The sequence below is a fragment of the Indicator indicator genome, chromosome 1, assembly GCF_027791375.1.
Source record: "Indicator indicator isolate 239-I01 chromosome 1, UM_Iind_1.1, whole genome shotgun sequence".
NCBI classification, from domain to species: Eukaryota; Metazoa; Chordata; class Aves; order Piciformes; family Indicatoridae; genus Indicator; species Indicator indicator.
The window spans coordinates 98,707,166-98,728,052 of NC_072010.1; the positions used below are offsets into that span (position 1 = coordinate 98,707,166).

At 41.5% G+C, this 20,887-nt stretch overlaps 1 protein-coding gene across 1 annotated transcript; it reads left to right on the plus strand.

The window, feature by feature from the left end:
- Positions 1-1,840: 1,840 nt before the first annotated feature.
- Positions 1,841-20,024, plus strand: GPR89B (G protein-coupled receptor 89B). The gene is made up of 14 exons (XM_054383804.1): positions 1,841-1,882; positions 4,747-4,806; positions 5,607-5,710; positions 7,232-7,338; positions 7,739-7,840; positions 10,922-11,042; positions 11,280-11,360; positions 15,071-15,180; positions 16,489-16,577; positions 16,963-17,055; positions 17,403-17,498; positions 18,328-18,417; positions 19,614-19,679; positions 19,818-20,024. Exons 1-14 carry the CDS (start codon positions 1,841-1,843, stop codon positions 20,022-20,024), a joined length of 1,368 nt encoding a protein of 455 aa, XP_054239779.1.
- Positions 20,025-20,887: the final 863 nt, after the last annotated feature.

Here is a 20,887-nt window from a genome sequence, read left to right on the forward strand (position 1 = left end):
ATTACCCCCAGCTTCAGAGCTTCTGTTTATGAAAAAACCTCTAAAGAAAATGGATGGCCAGCTGCCAGCTAAGCCTGTTTGTCATGAATGTGCCCTGTAGCACCTTCTGGAAACCTGTGCTATTTCTAAATACACTCTTGGCCAACAAACAAAAAAACAAATAATGCAATATGCTCCACCTTTCCACTTCACCTGAAAGATTTTAGTTCCCTCTTCAAGCTGAACATAAAACAGCCACATTCACACTTTAGTATGTGGAAGAATAAAATATGGGACTGAGAGGAAATCTGCTACTGTATTGACCAGTCCCTTCTTCCTCATGTGCTGCCTCTCTGGTCACTGGTCACCTTCATCTGCATTCTGTGTGATGAAACTACCAGCCTCTCACAATGTAGAAGTTGCTTCCATACATGTGGAGCACCATGGGCCCTTCTCCCCACGGAGAGACATCAGTGGCTATCCAAAGAGGAACAATACAGAATACATTTCCCATCTTTTCACACTTTGTCTTTCCTAAAGGAGAAGTCCTGGGGCTGGATCCGAGTTTTTCCAGTAGGAATTATCTTCTCTATGTGTTTCTCCTAAGGCTCAGCGATCAGTTAATTTACAGCTAAGCAGAGGCATATTACAAGCCTATTTGTAAACACGTAAAACATGTAAAACATGCAAAGAAGAAAATGTAAAGAGCTATGAGTAAACTCTGCCTTCTATTTTAATTCTGTGTTGAAGTGAGTGGAGTTGCCAAGGTATAAACAGGAGCAGAATATGGCTTTGTAAAAAATATTTTTAAAGGATTGCCTGTCAACTTATCTCTTTAAAAAGCAACCAACAACTAATCTTCCCCACAGCCCACCCGTGCAGAACAAAACAACCACAAATCCCTCCAAACTCCTAATCTCAGCTCTTTAGGAATAATCAGTTTCTAAGTAGCAGATACAGAACAGAAGATCAGCGAAGTCTTGTTCTCAGCTCTCCATTAACTGGCAGCAATAGCAGATGCTGTTAAAAGAAAAAAAAAAAAGCCTCAGATCAGATATGATAACATGCTCCCATGAAAGCTGAATATTGTTTTCTCTTTGCAATGCTGTAGAATTTCAAACCAAGATGACTGACAGCAAGACAGAAAGCCAAAGACAGAAACTAATCCAGTGCCTCAACGCAACCAAACATAGATTCGTTTTCCTAGTGAAATGAGTTGTAATGAATAAAAGTTCCTGATTTTCAACCAGCAGAGTCTCCATGCTTTGTTAAAACTCCCAACTAACCCCCACTGAATCCCAAGTTTCCTATATATTATCCCAAACACCGTTTTGAGTGGCAAAAGCTAGGTGTGTTGAGGAGGCAAAAAAAGAGACAGATGCCGCTAAGTTCAACTGGGGACATGACAGTGCTGTGAAGGATTGGATCTCACACCGATAGCCATCAGTAAATTTCCTGTTTGAACTTTTCTTTCCCTTCTGGCCAAGGCCTCCCCCAGCCCGGTTCTGACCGCAGGGGGCGGGTGGAAAGAGCGGGTTCCCCTTCCCAGGCTCGCCTGTGCAGTCAGAGAGGCACTACCTGCCGAGTCTGGAAAGGGACAGGAAAAGGGCTCAGGTTTCCCCAACAGCTCCCCCTTAGCAAACTAGCTGCGCCAGACTCGAGATTCCCCTAACAGGGCCAGACTCCGTCGCTGCAAGGTAACTCGGAACAAACACCACCAATCCCACCTCCGCACTAACGCTGAACCTCAGCCTCTTCTTCCGCCGTCTCGGCTCCGCCCCTGGCGGCACGACCGGCAGCGGCAGGCGCCTGCGCACTGCAGGCAGAGGCGTGCCCGGGGCGGGCGGCGGTAGTGGCTGCCATGAGCTTCCTCATTGACTCCAGCATCATGGTCACCTCCCAGGTATTCCGCTGCTGCGCGGCGCGGTCCCCCGCCCCAGAGGGATGAGACGGGGGCGGGGGCGAGGTGGGTCTCGCTGCGGTCTGGCTCATCCGCCGTCCCCCCCGAAGGGGCCCTTCTTAGGGGGTGAAGGCGGTGCCTGCTTCCGCGCATGCGCCCGTCCCGCCTGCGAGGTGCGCGGGGGCCCGTGGCGGGCTCGCCGCGGGTCATGGTGTAGTGCGTCTCGCCTTGTTCCCGTCGCTGCCTAGCCCCCCCCCCCAGGCCACGCTGATAGGAAGGGGAACGGCTCCGGTCCTGAACTTGGTCACTAGCCCATGCTCAGCAGCAACAGTGGAATAAAACCTCGATGCTGCAAATTCAGCGGTGTTACAGCTGCTGTTCTGTCACGTTGTGGCTCCCCGCCCTTTTCTGTCGCCAAAGCTCCTGTTGCAGGAGAAGATAAGCTCTGTGCATCTTTAGACTCCTTCATTACGTGTCACAGTGACCGTTGCTCTCATAGACATGCCAAATCGGAGTGTAACTCAAAAAGATGCAGTGAATGAGGTTGTAGGGAATGCAGCTTTTGTAATACTGCATAACTTCGATAAACTTAGTTTTTCTTAGTTGGGCAGGCAGGGAAGGCCATCTTGCTATGCACTATTTAGTACTTTGTTTCTGGTATTCTTCAACAAGGCTAATCCTAGGCGGTTGGATCAAATGACAACTCTTGGGCCCTTCCAGCTGAAGCAGTTCTGTTCTGTTCTGTGCTATTCTATTCCCATTTTGCCCCTGAGGAATATGCTTGTTTACAGCTTTGGAAGATTTTTCATTGTCTGCTTTAAAGAATTAAAAATTACACCACTATTTTATTTTAAATGTCTCATTTTCGCATTCATTCAGCTCTGTGATACAGCATTTCCTTCAGCTTTTACTTGCTGCTGCCATTGAAGTAATCTTTCAATTAGTTTCTGTTTTACACTAACAATTCCCTTAGAAAGCCCTTTAAACCTTCTTATGTCTTCCTGTATTTATCATTATGAAGTGGTTTGTGGTCTTAACATAGTTGAAACTGCCCTGTTATTTTGTGGGAGGAAATACCTTCTTCATTAGCCTCATTTGCTGGTAATTTGTGTTGTCATTATATTCTCTTAGACCTTTTGTCTCCTGCTTGCTACCCTGCTCCCTCCTCAAGAAGCCCTTTTCTTTTCCTGTCTGCCCCTCTGGTAGCTAAGGTGGTTCACCTGCTTCTGCCAAAAGGGGAAGATTCTGCTCCCTCTGCTTCCATTTTGCTGGTATAGTCTCACTGTCTGACTTATATTCACTCCAATATTTGGTTAAATGAGTTTAACTGGATCAGAGGGATCTATCTGATCAGCTTCCAGCCTGGTGCGAAATTTTTGTTCTGTAATGAAGAGGGATGAAATGAGAAAATAGAACCTTTCCTCTCTCAACACCAGTTAATTGTCTTACACAGATTTTCATGCACAGCTCTGTAGTTTCAGAACCGTTTTCAGAACAGCTTTTGGCTGTTTCTTGGAGGCATACTGGTCTCCTACTTGATAACTGCTTTGGTTTTGGCTCCTAACATGCTTTTTCATTGTCAGCCCCTTGAGTGGAGTAGCTTTGATAGTTAACAATTCATGCAGAACAAAACTTCCCCATTATTTGCATTGGATTCTAAGATAAAATCATAGAATTGTTTTGAGTTGGAAGATCTAACTTCTCTAATTACTTTTCTTTCATTTGTGATGGCAATTTTGCGTGTTATCGTCAAAAGTATCAATTTAGATATTTAAATTGTGGCATGTAATTGCTAAATGCTTTCTAGCTTAACATGTCACATAATGTCCTTCTATACTTTTATACAATCCCTAACACAATGAAAGTTTAATCTTCGTATGTAACTTCCTCTGTTATTATTGTACTTGACCGTCCTCATCTCTTTTCTTTTGCTTTCTTATTTATTTTTGAAAATTTTCTTACCTTTTTTTATTCTTTCTGCTGTTAAATGTGGAATTTCATTGTGTAAATACTATTTGCTTATCATACTTCTCTAAGTTATGACCTGTAGATAGGAGGCTTATGAAATTCTTACATTTTTTTCTTTTTGCTGTCAATTACTTTAAAGTCTGAAGTCCTCCTCGAACAGGTTTTGCCAGGTGTTACCAATCCTATTTCAGTTCTTCTTTCAAGGCAAATGTATTTGATCTTACTTGCTCAGCATTCCAGCTATTCCTTGTCTGTATATCACTTTAGAGAGCTACTGAAGTACAAGGCATTATTGGCTTGTACTGCTTCACCTACCTTGCCCGTGTGTCTTTCTGCAACTCCAGATACTGGTTGGAGGCACTCAGTACTGCCTTTTCCTTACCTTAGAGAGAGAATTTCTCACACCTTTCACCCACATTGTGTCAGTGTGTAAATGGATTTAGTGTAAAGACTACTCCAGAAAACTCAAATGCACGTTTAATCATAAAGAAACAGCAGGTATTTTAATAAAATTTACTCATCCCTAGAGTATGTGGACATTCAGGTGTTCACTTGGCTTCCATTACCACCATGTTTCTTGTGAAAACTGTAAGCTTTAATTTGGTAGATCAGAAGAGTGAAACTAGAAACAGCGCTGCAGAGGGTTCTGGCAGGCTAGGAACTGAAGAATTCTGAGAACTCAGGAATACAGAACTGGGCTGTCTTTGACTGGATCTTCCTTCTTTGTCTGCTACATTTGAATATGTAAAATATTCCCTCCATAGTACCTTGGCAGGTTTTAATCTTTTGTGGATTTTGGGTACTTTGGCCCAGCGCTTCTCCATGTGTTTCATAGTGACGTGGCTTTGTATTTTGCAAGTTGCTAGATACAAATGTTAGGTGCTTCATCTCTTCTGCAGGTGCTGTTCTTTGGATTTGGGTGGCTATTCTTCATGCGTAAGCTCTTCAAGGATTATGAGGTGAGAAGGGACCTTTCATTACAACTCTGTATCTTAAAAATTACTCCTGATTATAGAAATATTTCTAAAACAGCATTTGGAGTTTTCCCTCACTTTAAGCCCTCTTATTTTTATTTGTTTCTAAGGCTACTTTATTTTTTATTTCTTCTTATAGTTCTATTTGAAAGACTCCTAGAGACCTGAGGAAATGGGTTGTTCTGGGGCCAGTGAAAGTTTCTCTATTGTCTACTGTTAAATAAAATAAATTGAACAAGTACAGGGCTAATAGGAAACTTTTGCTTAAGTAAGACTATCTTAGGCAATTGTTAAATTTTTGAGACAAAGTCAAATTCAGTGTCTAAACTCAGATGTGTTTGTTGCAGCTGATTTGTTTGTGAGGATTGGGTGGGATAAGATGGCTGTGTTGTCTTATCCCTAGAGGGGTATGAGAGAATATAGAGTCTAGGTCAGAAGTAGCCTAAGTGTGAGCCAGATTCAGACCTCAAATGTTTTTCTGAGGTGGATTTTATTTTTAAGAGCAAAGAGGTCTTTTAGGAAAGGTCTGTCATTAGTGAAGTTGACATAGATTATTGCCTACTTCATGTTTCTGTTAACATGTGCCCATAGCTGCAACCAGAGTAATACTGAGCAACTTACTAGTTTGCCCTCTGGTTTCTTACAGGCTGTTGTTTTTTCCCTATTTAAATAAAGGGTAAGGTACTTTGAAGCAAGTTGCTTGCTATTGTATTTTGTGATTTGTTTTTGTTACCTAAGGGATATCAGGATGCCATTCTAGGAGTGGTTTGTTTTCTCCGTTGCAGGTGCGACAGTATGTGGTCCAGGTGATCTTCTCTGTGACTTTTGCCTTCTCTTGTACCATGTTTGAACTCATCATATTTGAGATTTTGGGAGTGCTAAACAGCAGGTGAGTCTGGGAGCTTACTCAAGGACTACTCTGCCTTGTGTTCTGCAGCATTTTGAGTCTGACTTCTAAATTAATGGGTTAGTCTTGGATTGTGGAAATTGTGTGAGAAAATGGTGAGTAGCTTGAAGGTGTTTTAAGAGCACCAGCAGCACAGTTTGTTTATTTAATGGGACATGAGACTAGAAGCCATAAGCTACCAATTTCCCATGCAGTTGCTCTTAGTGTGGGCTTGGTTCTTAGGGCAAGGCTTTAGTCTTTGACTTTCTCCATTTGTGAAGTTAAAAGAAACAGTAGTATTGTAAAAAAGAAACAGGAGTATTTTAAAGCTTCAGATCATGCTGAAGAGCACTTTTCAAATGTTCAGGACTATAGAAACTAAAAGCACTAGTTTTTCTGTAGTGATCAGAACAGTGAATAAGATGTGAAGCTAATTGTGGAGTGAAAACTACTTCTTTAGTAATACAATATTTGTGAATCAAAGGCACGTCCTCCCTTGACATAGGCTGAGGACTTACATATAAAGGGAATGTTAAAAAGTGTCTACTTCAGAAGACTGTAGGAGAGAGAAGATAGAGCAGCAACACATAGAGACTAGCTCTCATCGTACTAATATAAGAGGGCAGTCACAAAGGAGTTGAAAGGCAAGAAGTACAAAACCAATAAAAGGTAGAGTTAGTTCTGACTGTATGTTATTAATCTGTAGAGCTTGCAGCCAGAGAGATTGCTGAGGAGAACACTTTCACAAGCTTCAGTACAAGGGTGGACATCAATATAGATGAAAATGTTTGCCTCTGACTAAGCTAGGAAAAAGTGACAAGAATCCTTGTAATTTCTCCTTCCATGAGGCATAAAGGGGATATGAACTACAATTGGGAACGGGACATGTATTTTTCTGTTGAAACTAAGTGGAAAGTCAGTTCAACCAAGATGAATCTCACCTGCATTTAACAAATTTCCTTTGGCTAGAGCAATACTGATTACTGTGGTATGTGTGTGTATTTTAAATTTCTTTCTTTGTGATGTCTCACAGATGAGACAACTCACTTTAAGTAAAAGATGTTCAAGTATGAACATTAAATTTTTAATCTTTCCAATTTGAATTAACCTTTTTGACTCAGCCACTCATTGCAGAATTATTTACTGCCTGTACATACTTTTGATTTACTGTTCAACTAGATGGGCATTAAATCAAATGTATCATGCTGCAATTTGTGTTAGCCACCGTAGAAAAGACAATATTTGATAAAATAGCTCAACGTGTTTTTCCAGATAGTTTTTAATTTTGAAATACACATTCTTGAGCTCTGTAATAAAATAAAGAACCCCAAAACAAAAAGCCCCAAAACAAACAACCCTCCCTCCTCAGTGCAAACCACAAGCCCAATCTAGAATAGTCTACATACTAGGCCAATATTATCCAGTGCTTGATCTAGTTAAAAGGATTGCATTGACATGCAATTCTCTTTGAGAAATTCGTTGTATTATTGTAGCTTGCTAATCAGTATTTTGACTTTATTTTAGCTCTCGCTATTTTCATTGGAAGCTGAACCTGTGTGTCATTTTGCTCATCCTAGTCTTCATGGTACCCTTCTACATTGGTTACTTTGTTGTGAGCAATATCAGATTATGTGAGTACTTGATTTATGACAATAGGGCTGTGCTCTTCTGAGAAAGAGAGGTGTGTTGGTCACCTCCTTCCTCTGGCTTTGTTCTGACTAGATAACTCCTTGTGCTTTAGTGTGAACCATTTATTGAACTGTTAGGAGATACTTTACCTGACCCAAATAAATGTGGCTTTTCTTTGTGGGTTTCAACGAAGTTGAGCACTTTAGAGCAATATTACTGGAATTTGTTTCTTATGCACAGTTTAGTACATGACTGCTAGCTGTAGCTCTGTTGGTTTGTAATGTTTTGACTGCCTGTGGTCAAAGCAGCCTTTTGACCAGTGCATGAGTTTTTTGAACTTGAAAAAGCACCGAAGGAAGAATGCCTTTAAAATGCTTTTTTTCCCCCCCCCACCTCCATTAGTGCACAGACAGAAACTGCTTTTTGCATGTGTTCTGTGGCTGACATTCATGTATTTCTTCTGGAAACTGGGGGATCCATTTCCTATCCTCAGCCCAAAACATGGTGAGTTTCATATTCTTGTTCTTTCTCTCTTATAAATAGGCTTTTATCTTGGAATTACTGCTATGTCATGTTATACTATGTTTCTACAGTCAGGACTGTAGAAAATAGTTCTTGCATCTGCTCTGCTTCGAGATCTGCAATCTTAAGGTTGTCAAACTCACAGAAATGGGTGGATACATTTATATTACTTGCATTAGTTTTCTTCCCATACCATGAGAAAACTTCAGACAAGTGAATGAGTGAGTTCTAACTGAACCTGGGCTATGTAAGAACACAGTGTACTTTTGAGGATACAATACTTGATCCCCACAATAAGTTGATCACAATTCTTACTAACACATCTATTTTCTTGTGGAGACTAAAGCTAATGTGTTTAAGAGGAGGATTAATAATGAATCCTTCATCTGACTTCTTTTCAGTCAGATTTTTGTTTCTTGTGACTGCAATCAGATCAGTTTAGCATAGGTGGCAAAACGTGGCAGAGTGCCTAAGCATCACAGCCATACTGGCTGTAGCCAGCAACCACATCTGGCAGTACGTGCTAGCTTCGGTACAGCTTTGTGCACTGCCTGAATCCAGAGGCAGTACAGTTGCGTGGTACTAGAAAGTGAGTAGGTAAGTCCTGCTGGCCTTCAGAGATATTTATGTGCAGAATTAGCTTGGGTGTATCAGCATTGCAGCTGTGGAAGCAAGAATACTTAGCAGTGTGAAGATATTGAGTGCTAGTTTGGGTCCAACTGAACTTGTTAGCATGTGCTTAACTACTGAATACTTCAGGCACCTAAGTGCAGAAGGATTATAACATTGTAGAACCAGACTGGGTCACCTGGGTCTCCTTTGTGACTTAGGCTGCCTTTAACCCCTGTACTGGAAAATTATATACAGTTCTCAGCAGGTGAAATTCAGTCAGTTTCACTCAAATTGGAGAATATATCTGCCTGCGTCGATATCAATCAGCTTAATCTTGATGTTCTTTAGGAAGCTACTTTATTGTAATCTGTAAGAGAAAAATTGAAGGATACCAAGTGCTGTGGGATATGCTCACCCTTTCATCTGTGATCTTAAAATTTAATCTTTAGAGAAAGTGCTTATGCATGTTTTGTAACTGTATCATTTGACACTGAAATACAACAGCTAGTGTCAAGTCCGGATCCCATCGCTCAGTGTTTCATTGCCAAGAAAAATGTGTGCCCTCTTTGCATTGCAGATGGTACTTGAGTTGCCAGAACATAATGACCCAATAGGAACTTAGCCAGGGGCTTTATGTAATCCTCTTCTGATCACTGAAAAGGTTCTGTGAAGCTGCATAACAGATTTCCAGAACTGGTAGTGGGATGTTTTCTATTTTTAAATTCTGCTTTATAGGATGATACCTCCACTTAACAGCTCTACAGTGCCTTCTCTTGTCAGGTCAGACATAAGGTTAGAGCAATAGATTCTGCAGCATTTTTTTCCTACCATGCTGCTGGGGTGGTCCTGTTCTGCATGTACAGGCAAGGTTTCTGGAGGGCTTTGTCCCATGGCTGTGTCCCAATTCAAACACGTGGCATCTTGTTGTGGAGGAAGATGTGACAGAAAGCCGTGCTCAGTGAGCCCTTCACACTGCAGTACATTATTTCTAGTGTCTGTCTTAGTGTGCCTCACCCTGTTCACCTGTATGTAGGGTGGTGTGCTGCAGTTGGGCAATGTGCTGCTTAGAGGGGCCCTTTCAAGTACCTGTGCTGGCATCCTGTGTTGGAGGGTGCCTTGCCTGAAGTTGGTGGTGGCAGTGTGCTGCACTTGTGAAATGCACTATCAGTCAAAGGCTCCAGGTCGGGGTTCCTGGTTGGTTTGCAGATTGTTTAATAGACCTGAGGGAGCCTGTACTGGAAGTAAGCTATACTGTATTCAGTTACCTACTAGTATTCCAATAAAAGTCTTATCTTTATCTGAGTTAATAGACCATTCTTTTTCTCTGACCTGATCACAAGACCAGGGTTGCTGCAAGTGTTAGGGGGGAGCATTGCTTTAACCAGTGGAATGTCATGTCGTTTTGAAGGCATCTCTCTTGTAACTGCTGCTAACAGCGCGTGGGGCAAAAAGCCAGTGTATTGTAGCACATTCTGTAGCTCGTGTAAATCTCTGTGCAGCTGCACATGACTGAGTGTCTCTGTCTCCCTTTGTCAAGTCTTTTTGCTTCGTTTTCATCATTTATTCCACTTCTCTGAAGCATGAAATGCGGCTTGGCGCTTGGCCATCTCAGCTTTGCAATCATGTAAGCTCCAAATGTGCTGTGTGTGGCAGCTGCTCTATAACTAGCTCCCTAAAAAGTGAGTGATGTTTAGTAGCACATGGCACAGTATCCTGAGAAGACAGGTTGAGATCTGTGTTTAATGGTGGAGAAGAATAAATGCAAGTTCAGTGCTTGGTGTTAATTACAGCCCAGGCTTTATGTTTGTGTTATATTGCATGAATAAACGTTTCAGAGTCCACTTGGTGCTCAGGTGGAATGCCTTGCTGGTGGTCACCCCAACAATATGTGTTTGCCCACAAGATGAATACTGAACAGCCAGGAGCAGCATGAGCTTCCCACACTGTGATAACTTCACTGTCCTATAAGCACAAATTGTGTCTGATCTGGAGAGGGGTCGCTTGTCATGGCAATTGACAGGATAGGACTTCCTCTTTATGGTTCAGACATTTTTGGAATAGTTTGACAGACTCACTGGTAACTCTATCCTGTTTATTGCAGAAGAGGCTTCCTTTATAGTGCCTGATGGATAATTTGTCTTCCCACCTCTGCAAAGCTTAATCACTAATGGTTTATTAATTTAGAACCAAAATATTGACTGTTAGTCTTCTCCAGATTGGTTTTAAGCTTCTTCATAGCTAGAGTTATCCACCCCATTTCTAAGCATGGTTACGCTCCTTCTGAGGGAGGCTTTCTACCTATCTTTTCACAGTCCTTGCCTGCACTTCATATTACTTCTGGAAGGCAGTCACATGTATAAAGCAGCTCTGTATGTATGTGATAGGAAGTCACCAAGTATGGAGCAGAGTGAAGAGGGCAAGGTTACTAATACTGTGGTTTTTGTCTCTTAGGTATCCTGTCCATAGAACAGCTTATCAGCCGTGTAGGTGTGATTGGTGTGACACTCATGGCTTTGCTGTCAGGATTTGGGGCTGTCAACTGTCCATACACTTACATGTCCTACTTTCTCAGGTAACTGCAGCCTTGAAAAATATTTTGTCCACCTTTTTGAGATTATTCTTCTGCTTTTCCTATGGCATTAATTCTTTTTTTTTTTTTTTTAATATTGCCATGTTTGCATGCTAGGACCATTTCCATTGTTGAAGCATGTTCTCCTTACACAGGTTTCTCTCTTCTTTGTTTCATGTACACCTGTATGCTTCCTCTGAGATGGGATAGGAGGCCTAATGGATTGTCTTTGTTTTGCAGGAATGTCACAGATGCGGATATCCTGGCTTTGGAGCGAAGGCTCCTTCAGACTATGGACATGATTATTAGCAAGAAAAAAAGGTGAGAAGGCCACAGTAGCATGACATGATTTATTTAAAGGATTTTGAGTTAGTGTGGTATAAGATGGTTCTTGAAATTACCAAAAATTATTAGTCCTGTCAGGGCTATGTGTTCCAGTGAAACAAGTGATTGGGTTGGGTTGAGCTGTGTTTCATTCTGTCCTGATACACAAATTTGGTTTTCTCCTAGTCATGCTCTCAGTAGTACCCTTTCCTGCTGTTGTGGCATGGATTATAATTCCAAGGCAAGTTGTAGCTTTCTGATGGCAGCTTGACTAGCGTGTAAGATTGGTGTCTTTCTCTCTTGATGAGCAAGTGACCCTTATGCCACCACTGCTCTTACTGGTGATTTTGGTACAGAAATTGGTTCACACATACTGAGTGCTCTCCTGCTGTGTGAATCTGGTGTTTCTTGGTCAAACCTGAAGCAGGCTAGTGATCTGGGGTGGGCACAGCTAATGGCACATCTTGCAAATGGCAAGGTTTACATTACTTAGGTTTTGCAGAATTGTAAAACACAGAATAACAGAATGTTGGGGGCTGGAAGGGACCTTGAAAGATCATCTAGTCCAACCTCCATGAATAGCAGGATCACCTATACCAGGTCACACAGGAACTCATTCAGGTGGGTCTTGAATATCTCCAGAGAGGGAGACTCCACAATCCCCCTGGGCAGCCTGTTCCAGTGTTCTGTCACCCTCACAGTGAAAAAAATTTTCCTTGTATTTCTTGGAACTTCCTGTGCCTCAGCTTCCACCCATTGCCCCTTTTCCTTTCTTTGCACATCACTGAGAAGAGCCTGACTCCATCCTCTTGGTATTCACCCTTCATATATTTATAAACATGAATGAGGTCACTCCTCAGTCTTCTCTAAGCTAAAGAGCCTCAGATCCCTCAGTCTCCCCTCATAAGGAAGGTGTTCCAATCCCTTAATCATTTTTGTGACACTATCCTGCACTCTTTCAAGGAGTTCCCTGTGCTCTGGAACATTGGTAATGTAAACAGTGTAGTGCACAAGCCTGCAGAACTCTGCTTTTGCTGGTTTGTCTTCCATGTACCTCAAGCGAAAAAGCTACTTTTGGAAACCATGTGATTTCATTTACACTGAAAAGATTTTTGTCTGCTGTTACAAATTACAAATTATATGCCTTACTAATTGTGCAGAATAAATACAACTACCACAGTCACTTCAAAGGTTGGACTGTCTGACATTGAATTCTCATAACAGTTCCCCCAGACGTCACTTTTGGTGTGTTAATGTTTTAATAGAACCTTTTAATGTATGATGTGAACTTTCAGGTCGTCAAACCTTGCTGACTTAGTCACCAGCATGTGTATCTGATGATCAGTATTAGCATATGGAAAGTGTAGTTGAAGTGCAACTTTTTTTTTCCCTTTGGAAAATGTTAAGTGGTGAACAAATGTTAACTCAGTATTTCTAGTCATCTGTGGGATGGTAAGTAGTGAGAGAATTTAATTACTCAGGTTTAATTGGTTTAACTGACTAGGAGCATGCTAAAATGGTGGCTTTGAAGTTAAAAGATGCTGTGTAGTGTGTGTAGTGCTGCCTCTGGCTCTGTGTTCTTTTGTACAGCCTTTTTGGACCTCTGGTCCAGTGAGCGTAATGTGGGGTAGAAGGTAGAAATGATGTTTGGGACTTGTTAACTGACAAGCACTTTTTGCCTTCTTATGGTCAGGAAATCTGAATGTAGCAGCAATTTTCTAACTATTATGAGGAGCCATGTAAAGTGTGCTAATTGCTTGGGAATTATACTGAAGTGCATGTATTTATGTTTTCATAAAAAATATCAACTCAGAAAAACCCACCCAAAACTAGGTGGTCTCAGAGACACGTAAGAAACATCTACAGAACTTGAGCACCTGCTTTCTTTCTGTTTTTACTTTGACAGGAACCAGTGGGTTGTGTAATTAGAATATTTGCTCATGTAAAGCAGCTCTTTGGAAGTCAGATTTGTATCAGTCCAAATGCAATCCAAATAATTTGGCACAATAAGTGGGAATAGGGGTATTTTACAGTGTAGGGTAAATCCTGTAGTTCCATAAATTGTCAATTACTTACTGCCTGTCTTGCAGTACTACTGATAACTCTGAACTGATCAATGCTGACAGGGTTTATAGAACATAAAGCGTTTTTTGTGTTCTTTGCTGAACTTGACATTTCTTCTTATACCAACACTTTCTTGTACTGGCTCCTTTGTCAGTAGGAGGCAGTTGTTGGAAGTTGTTTTCCTATATGCTTTTTGCTCAGGAATAATTGTTCTTTCTTTCTTGACTGTAATCAAGTAAAGCCTTAGGCAAGCTCGCCTCTAGAGTTGGCAGGTTCTTTATACCCATCCTTGTAGGTATGATGTAACTAGGCCTCAGGGTTAAAATGCCCAGATTCTGTGATGCCATTACTTCATTTTGCTTCATGTTAGAGTTAAATCAGCATATCTGATACCGGTGTATCATGTATCCACACAGACAAAGTGTGTGGCTTTTGCCTGTGAATTATTTCTGTGACGTCTCCAGAACTCCTGACTACTGAGTACAGAGATCCCATTCACCTCTCAAAAGAAGATTCACCTTTGTAGACCTAAACCCTTGCGCTTCATCTTGACATAGCTGCACTTTTGCTACAAGGCTGTGGATCGTTTGGGATGGACCCTCTGAATCGAGTGCTGGGAAGAAAGCAAGGATTAAAAGTGCAGTTCTTGGGTTGGGTGACTATCACGATGAATTGAATTGGTCTGGGATGTGTTACTTGTAGCCTGTGGCCATAGGTGCTTTTGTGTGTGTTATGTGAGGTGCCCCAAGGGGCTTTTGTTGGATGTGAAGGGCAGCAATACAAGAAAGGGCCTCAACACTGTGAAGTTGTGGTTTGCCTTGACAATACTATGAATAGTTTTCAGTTTAGGAGTGTGTCTTGCACACAAATTTCAGTGGGCAGAAATGTGAAGGAACGAGGCCAGAAGCCAGCACTGCTCGTGGGAATTAATGCTGTGGTGCACATGGGAGTGTGAGGGACAATATGCAGCTGCTGCTGCAGTGTTTGGATGAGGTTTAGGAATCATGTTCACATTGCCTGAAGCATCCAGTCATTCAGTCCAGTAATAGATTTATGTGTTTGTGCTTCATAACAGCTTGTCATGCAGCCCAGTAGCGAGTGACAGCATATCAGAGTACTGCTGCATACCATCCAGCATTCACAGTTCTGGGGAGAAGGTGGATGTGCAGTGACAAAGTGTTCGAAGGGGAGAGAGGACCATGAGATGTCCTCTCATTCCTGAACTTCATATGGCACTGTCAGGTGTTAAGGGAAAAGAAAGCAACTAGTCATATGACTGAGAAATCAAATTGAATTTTTCTTTTATATTCAGTTTAAATACCTATAAAGATTCAGGATTCAAGCAGAATCCTGAATGAAAGTCTTGGGAAGTATCTCACTGAATCTTGGTTGATTAGGTCTGGGCTCTACTCCAGAGCTAATCAAGATAATGTTACAAAACAAGATAGGTACTTAAGGGCAAAAAAAAGAGGGCATCAGTTTGAAATGAATTCAGTTTAACATCGTCTTCTAAGGAACTGGTTTTCGGTGGGTTTGTGTGGTGTTTTTTTGGGTGGGTGGGTGGTTGATTGTTTTGTTTTGTTTAGATTTTTTTTAAATAAAAATACTTTATTCCTAAGGACTTGTGTTTTCTGTTCTTTCAGGATAGCAGTGGCCCATAGGACAATGTTCCAGAGAGGAGAAGTGCATAACAAACCCACTGGCTTCTGGGGAATGATAAAAAGTGTTACAACATCTGTTTCAGGAAGTGAAAGTATCCTTCATCTGCATGCTGGCACCTGCCTAAGGAGCTGGCTCCAGCTTTCTTGTTTTGAAAGGAAGAGCATTAGTAGGGACAGCTACAAAGCATTTGAGGTTCAATATGTTTCAGCTGTCTGAGTAATGTTTCCTGGGAAGTTTGTTCTCTAGCACTGTACTGTCTGACCTTCTTCCCAGGGCTAGGACACATATTTTTACTGTGACACAGCATGTTGCTGCTTTCCCTTTTAAATCTGCAGTTGCTTCACTGTGGTTGAGGTGTACAGCAGATTGCAGGACAGATGTGCACACTTATGGTTTCACATTGCAGATGTCTACCCCATCACATCACTGATGTGGGAGGCAGCTTTCTATTCTAATGCATCCAATGCTCATATGACTGACCTGCATGCATTTTTTCTTTGTAACTTGAAATATGATCTTCCAGGATGGAGAACCAAGTGATGAACTTGTGCAAAACAACGGAGTTGGCTGAGGTGCTGAAACAATTTACCTAGCCTATAGTTGACTTTCAGACTATGTTGGAAAGCCATGAGAAAAAGGACAGGAAGCAACTTATTGACCACATAAATCGTTCTCATGGTACAGGCTAACCACTGGTGCTATAGCAGTATGACCAGAAAGTATGAATAGGAAAAGGTGAACAGAAATTATTCTGCTCATTTGAAAGGGGTAGGACGAATCTGTTGGGAATTATAAGGATCTGTATTTCTCTGTCTTGCAGTTCCTTACCAACAATTTCTGCCAGACTACCTCAAGTGCGCAGTTTGCATATTTAAGGCTGAGAACATTTCTTCCTCTCCTGTCCCACAGCTGTTAAATTCAGTATATTATATTTAGTATTTGGCTGTTTGACAAGACTCTTCATAATAATCACTGATCTCTTGGAGCAGTTACTCAGCAGTTTTGTTTATGAAGATGGCGTGAGAGTGACATAGTGTGAGATGCATTCCAGTGACAAGGGACACTGATCAAAGTGGACCTGCACTCTTCAAGAGCTGTGGTTCTATTCTGTGATGTGCTTTCCAGGCAGAGGAATAAAGAGCTTGTTGCATGACTGCCTAAACACTGTGTGCTGCCTATCTTCTTAAAATGGAGTAGTGTGCAATATGCATATCCTTGAGATTTCTTTGGGTGCATTATTGACAAGGAGGATTGAATAAAGAATTATTGATTAGGATTGAATAAAGAAAATTATCTGGATCATAAAAGCAGTCAAACCATTAGATGTGGCCATTGGGAGGGGAATGTTTTCATTACGAATGGGTGACATATTCTGGCCTTGACTATGCTGGTTTGCCAGATCTGTCCCTTATCCAGCAAGAGGTGGATGCCCTAGAAGAGCTGAGTCGGCAGCTTTTTCTGGAAACTGCTGACTTGCACGCAACAAAGGTACATAGTAAAGTAACTGGCCCAGATGGGTGTTGAGAGGCCAGAGTAATTTGAGAGAGATTTTGTCTTGCAAGAAATTGAAGAAATGTTCAACACATAAAAGGTGAAAAGTTGTAATGCAGTGGAATGAAGATATTTTTCTTTGTGGTCCGGTTTCTCCCCAGTTCAGATGCATACTGGAGTATGCCCCATGTCTCTAAAGCCATTCAGAAGCTTTTGAATTTTAGCTTCTGAGTCAGGAAGTGTTTTAATTAAGAGGTGTAGAAGGATAAGCCTGTGTTTGCTACTGTTAGTGCTCCATTAAAATTCTATGCTGTGGGTGATTGTGGTAATGATATATTTTTTTTGTATGTTCTGTTCCCCCTCCCTGCTTTTGTATTTCCAGGAGAGAATAGAGTACTCCAAAACTTTCCAGGGAAAATACTTTAATTTTTTGGGTTATTTTTTCTCCATTTATTGTGTCTGGAAAATCTTCATGGTATGTAACTGTTTTAATGCATTTTATGTGTACACATGTGAATGTCACACCCTGCATAGAGTATGCAGTTCATCAGGTAATGCTCCAGTTGCCTTAAAGTCCTGCATGTGGAAATTATGAAAGAAACAGACCTTTCATTGAACTAAAGCTCTGGACTGATCTTTTTGTATAGAGCATTAGACAAGCAATTCTTAAATGGGTGTGTTTTGCACCTTCTGAGACAATCTGACCACTCCCTGTCGCCTTCCTTGGTGTGATACAAAGTAAGAGTCACACCTATCTCAGGTGTAACAGTGAGGCATGCTTTTGTTTTCTGGTTTGAATGCAAATCCATCCCTCTCTTGCAGGCAACCATCAATATTGTATTTGACCGTGTGGGGAAGACTGATCCAGTCACAAGAGGAATTGAGATCACCGTAAATTATCTGGGAATCCAGTTTGATGTGAGACTTTAATTCTTACAGCCTTTTCAGCAATTCCTGTCTTATCTACATAAGATCATGCTGTTGATAGGGAGGGAGTGGTAGAGCCTTCTTTGTGAGCATGTGAGTGTCTTTGACTTCTGACCTGTTGAGGAAGAAGGGAAAATACACTATGAACTTGCTTTTGCTCTAATTTTATGTTGGGATGGCATTGTGGTCTTGCCAGAGATGTAGTGATTTGCTTGTTTGTTTTAAGCAAATGGAAATGCAATAATCAACTTGCATAGCTTAATGCTTTTAACTGCAAAGTAGTTGTTTCCTCATGCACAGAGGTGTTCGTTTTAAATGTATCCCTGTGAGTACAGGGCTCTTTGTGAATGATGTAACCTAAACCTGTTGTTCTCATGTGTTTGAACAATTGCTGATACATTTGAGAAGGTGTCTGTTATATAAACCTGTCTTCAATGGCTGTCTGTACAATTAGGAAATACAAAGATCCTGAAGAAATGGCAGCTAATGTGTAAATGAGGTTAGCTTTGCTTCTCAGCTATTTCAATGTGACAGTTCAAATTGGACCTTCATTGAAATACCAGGATAGCTTGTTCATCCAGGGGATTCCTTAGAGTGTCTACAAATTAATAACCTATTCTGCAGTAGCTGTGCTGATTGATTTCCTTGCCCTCTTTTCCCCCTCCCCCAGCAGACAAGGCAGGATGTGGTACTAAGGGACATGGCTTAGCACCATACTTGGTAGTTAGATAATGGTTGGACTTGATGGTCTTAAAGGTCTTTTCCAACCAAAACAGTTCTGTGATTCTGTGTTTTAACTGTGTTTTTCTTTTCGATGCAGGTGAAATTCTGGTCTCAGCACATTTCCTTTATTCTTGTTGGAATAATCATTGTTACCTCTATCAGAGGATTGTTAATCACACTTACAAAGGTAAGAGCCATAAATCTTATGTGGTTCTGGGCTAGGATAATTGTTCACATATCTTTAATTTTGGGTGGGACAGATACTGTATGAACCTTCAGTATACATTTTTATTTGAAATGCCTGACTATAAGTACTTACAGAGGGAGGAAGGGAGGAAAAATACCTTCCACAGTTATCTTTTCTTCACTCGATCTCTCTTTTTCTTGCTGTTGTAACAAGATGTAGGTGTTGAATGCAATGTTACATGTAAGCAAGGGTTCAGAATGGTGCTGTAGCAAGGACTAACTAGTAAGTTCATGAGATGTGATTAAAGGAATTTGGATTGCTTTCTTTGAGCTGCTGGTAGAAATGGAAAGGCATTAACTCAAGAGACGTGTGACTTGACCTTGCTTCTGGTACCTAACCTTAAAATTCAGTGTGCTGGTTTGAGGTCAGACAGATCCTCTCTTGTCCTGAGAGGGGCAAAAGAATGACACTCACACAAACGTATTGAAGAGTGATGGAAAGTTTAAATGGAAAAGCAATTGGTGAAACTACAAATAACTACAAGCATAGTGGCAAAGAATAACCCAAAGTGTACAGAGTCTCTAATAAAACACCCAAAGGCCTCCCAGCTCTTCCCTTCTCCCCACCTGAGGGTCTACACAAAACCCCCAGGGCTCTTTCTTCCCCCCCCACTGCTAGGCTAGTCTCAGGCTGGCCAGGGGTGAGACTGCCCCTCCTTTCTCCTCCTGGCATTAGGCCTAGACAGGCCTAAGAGGCCTTGAGATACTACCCCACCATTACCCAATAGAGAGTATCTCCCATGGGAGCAGAGAGGGAAGAAAGAGGAAGAGAATGGCTTTGCAGATGGATTTGTAGGGCGCAGGATTTATAGGTAGAAATACGCAACCTTACTGGGTTGCACACTCAGGACACTGGAGGTGTAGCTTATGTGGCAGTAACAGGAGGCACTCAGCCTAAACTGCCACATTCAGTTAATGTTATATGACTTTTACCTCATGGTACCACTGGCTTAGGCAGGTTCATGTTTAAGACTGAAACTGCAGGTTTCTGAAAGTAGAGTACAGGCACTTCTCCAGAGAGTATACTTTTTATTTTTAATGGAACACTACTGAGTGGTATGTCCCTTGCATGCTATCCCTAAAGGCACATCAGACTTACCTGACTTTTTTTTCCCTTTTTTTTTCCCCTTTTTCTAGTTTTTCTATGCCATTTCCAGCAGCAAATCCTCCAATGTTATTGTTCTGCTTTTAGCACAGATAATGGTGAGTATGTAGGACCACGGGCATGCGTGTTCGTGGACGTGTACGTACGTACCCACAGTAACATCTTTGTTTGCTGACCCATGTTAGCCACACAACCTACTGTGCAATGATAATTACTTTCTCTTCTGTGATTTACAGGGTATGTACTTCGTGTCGTCGGTGCTCCTGATCCGCATGAGTATGCCTCCGGAGTATCGCATTATTATCACAGAAGTGCTGGGAGAGCTCCAGTTCAACTTTTATCATCGTTGGTTTGATGTGATATTCCTAGTCAGTGCACTGTCCAGTATCCTCTTTCTCTATTTAGCACACAAACAAGCCCCAGAAAAACATATGGCCCTCTGAGTAAGGACTGCTGTCACATGCTGCTCTGTGTCCTTTCAACTGATGAACTCCTGTGGACTGTAACACTTGAAGAGGGCCAGGACTGTTCAGTGTGTTCCAGCAGTGTAACTGCCTCTTTGAACTTCTGCAAGTGTCATCATCAAGCTCTGTGGCTTATTTTGTTATGGTTCAAGCCACAGCTTGAAGGAAAAAGGGATGCATGAATTGAATGTGAGATAGTTCATTGACGAGGAATAGAGCACTGCTTGGTACACCAATATCTAGGGACATTGGAACTTGCATAGTAGGCTGTCTGAGGTAAGACCTCCTACTGTTAGAAGGACATCTTCACAGAAGGCACCAAGGAAATGTGATTTTTCTTTTGAAAATCAACTGGTTATTGGAATTCAGAGAATGGCAGTTCTGAAGTGGAATATTTGAGTCTGTGGAATTAAATAAGCTTTTGTAATATCTCATACAAGCATCATGTTTGTTTGTTTGTCAGCCCCAAAGATTTGGCTGGAAGTGAGCTAGAATGTGGCTAGTACTTGCTGCCTGGCAGAAGTGAAGCGGAGAGAATGCTACTCCGTTTCTGTATGGAGTGTGTATCACTAGAATCTACTGTGCTTAGGAGTTGGAGATTAGCTTTCTGTTCCCGGATCTCAACTTTGTTTTCTTTCCCTGCCTAAATGGAACTTCTCCTTGCTAGAGTTCAGTGTCAAGTCAAAGAGCACAACTTTTACTTGCTTACCTTCTGTGTTACAAATGTGTTTATCTTAATTGCTGTAAATTTGGTATTTGCCACAGCTGTGGTGTTCCACTCTACTGTGTATTTTGCAATGGCACATTTCCCCTTCTTGATTTAATTCAAGGCGTAAAAGTAA

Excerpts from the sequence above, each read along its gene's own strand:
- GPR89B (XM_054383804.1), top strand. The coding sequence starts at position 1,841 with ATGAGCTTCCTCATTGACTCCAGCATCATGGTCACCTCCCAG. Across the intron at positions 15,181-16,488 it reads ATCTGTTTCAGGAAGTGAAA|ATCTGTCCCTTATCCAGCAA; the intron begins GTATCCTTCATC and ends CTGGTTTGCCAG. Across the intron at positions 16,578-16,962 it reads CTGACTTGCACGCAACAAAG|GAGAGAATAGAGTACTCCAA; the intron begins GTACATAGTAAA and ends TTGTATTTCCAG.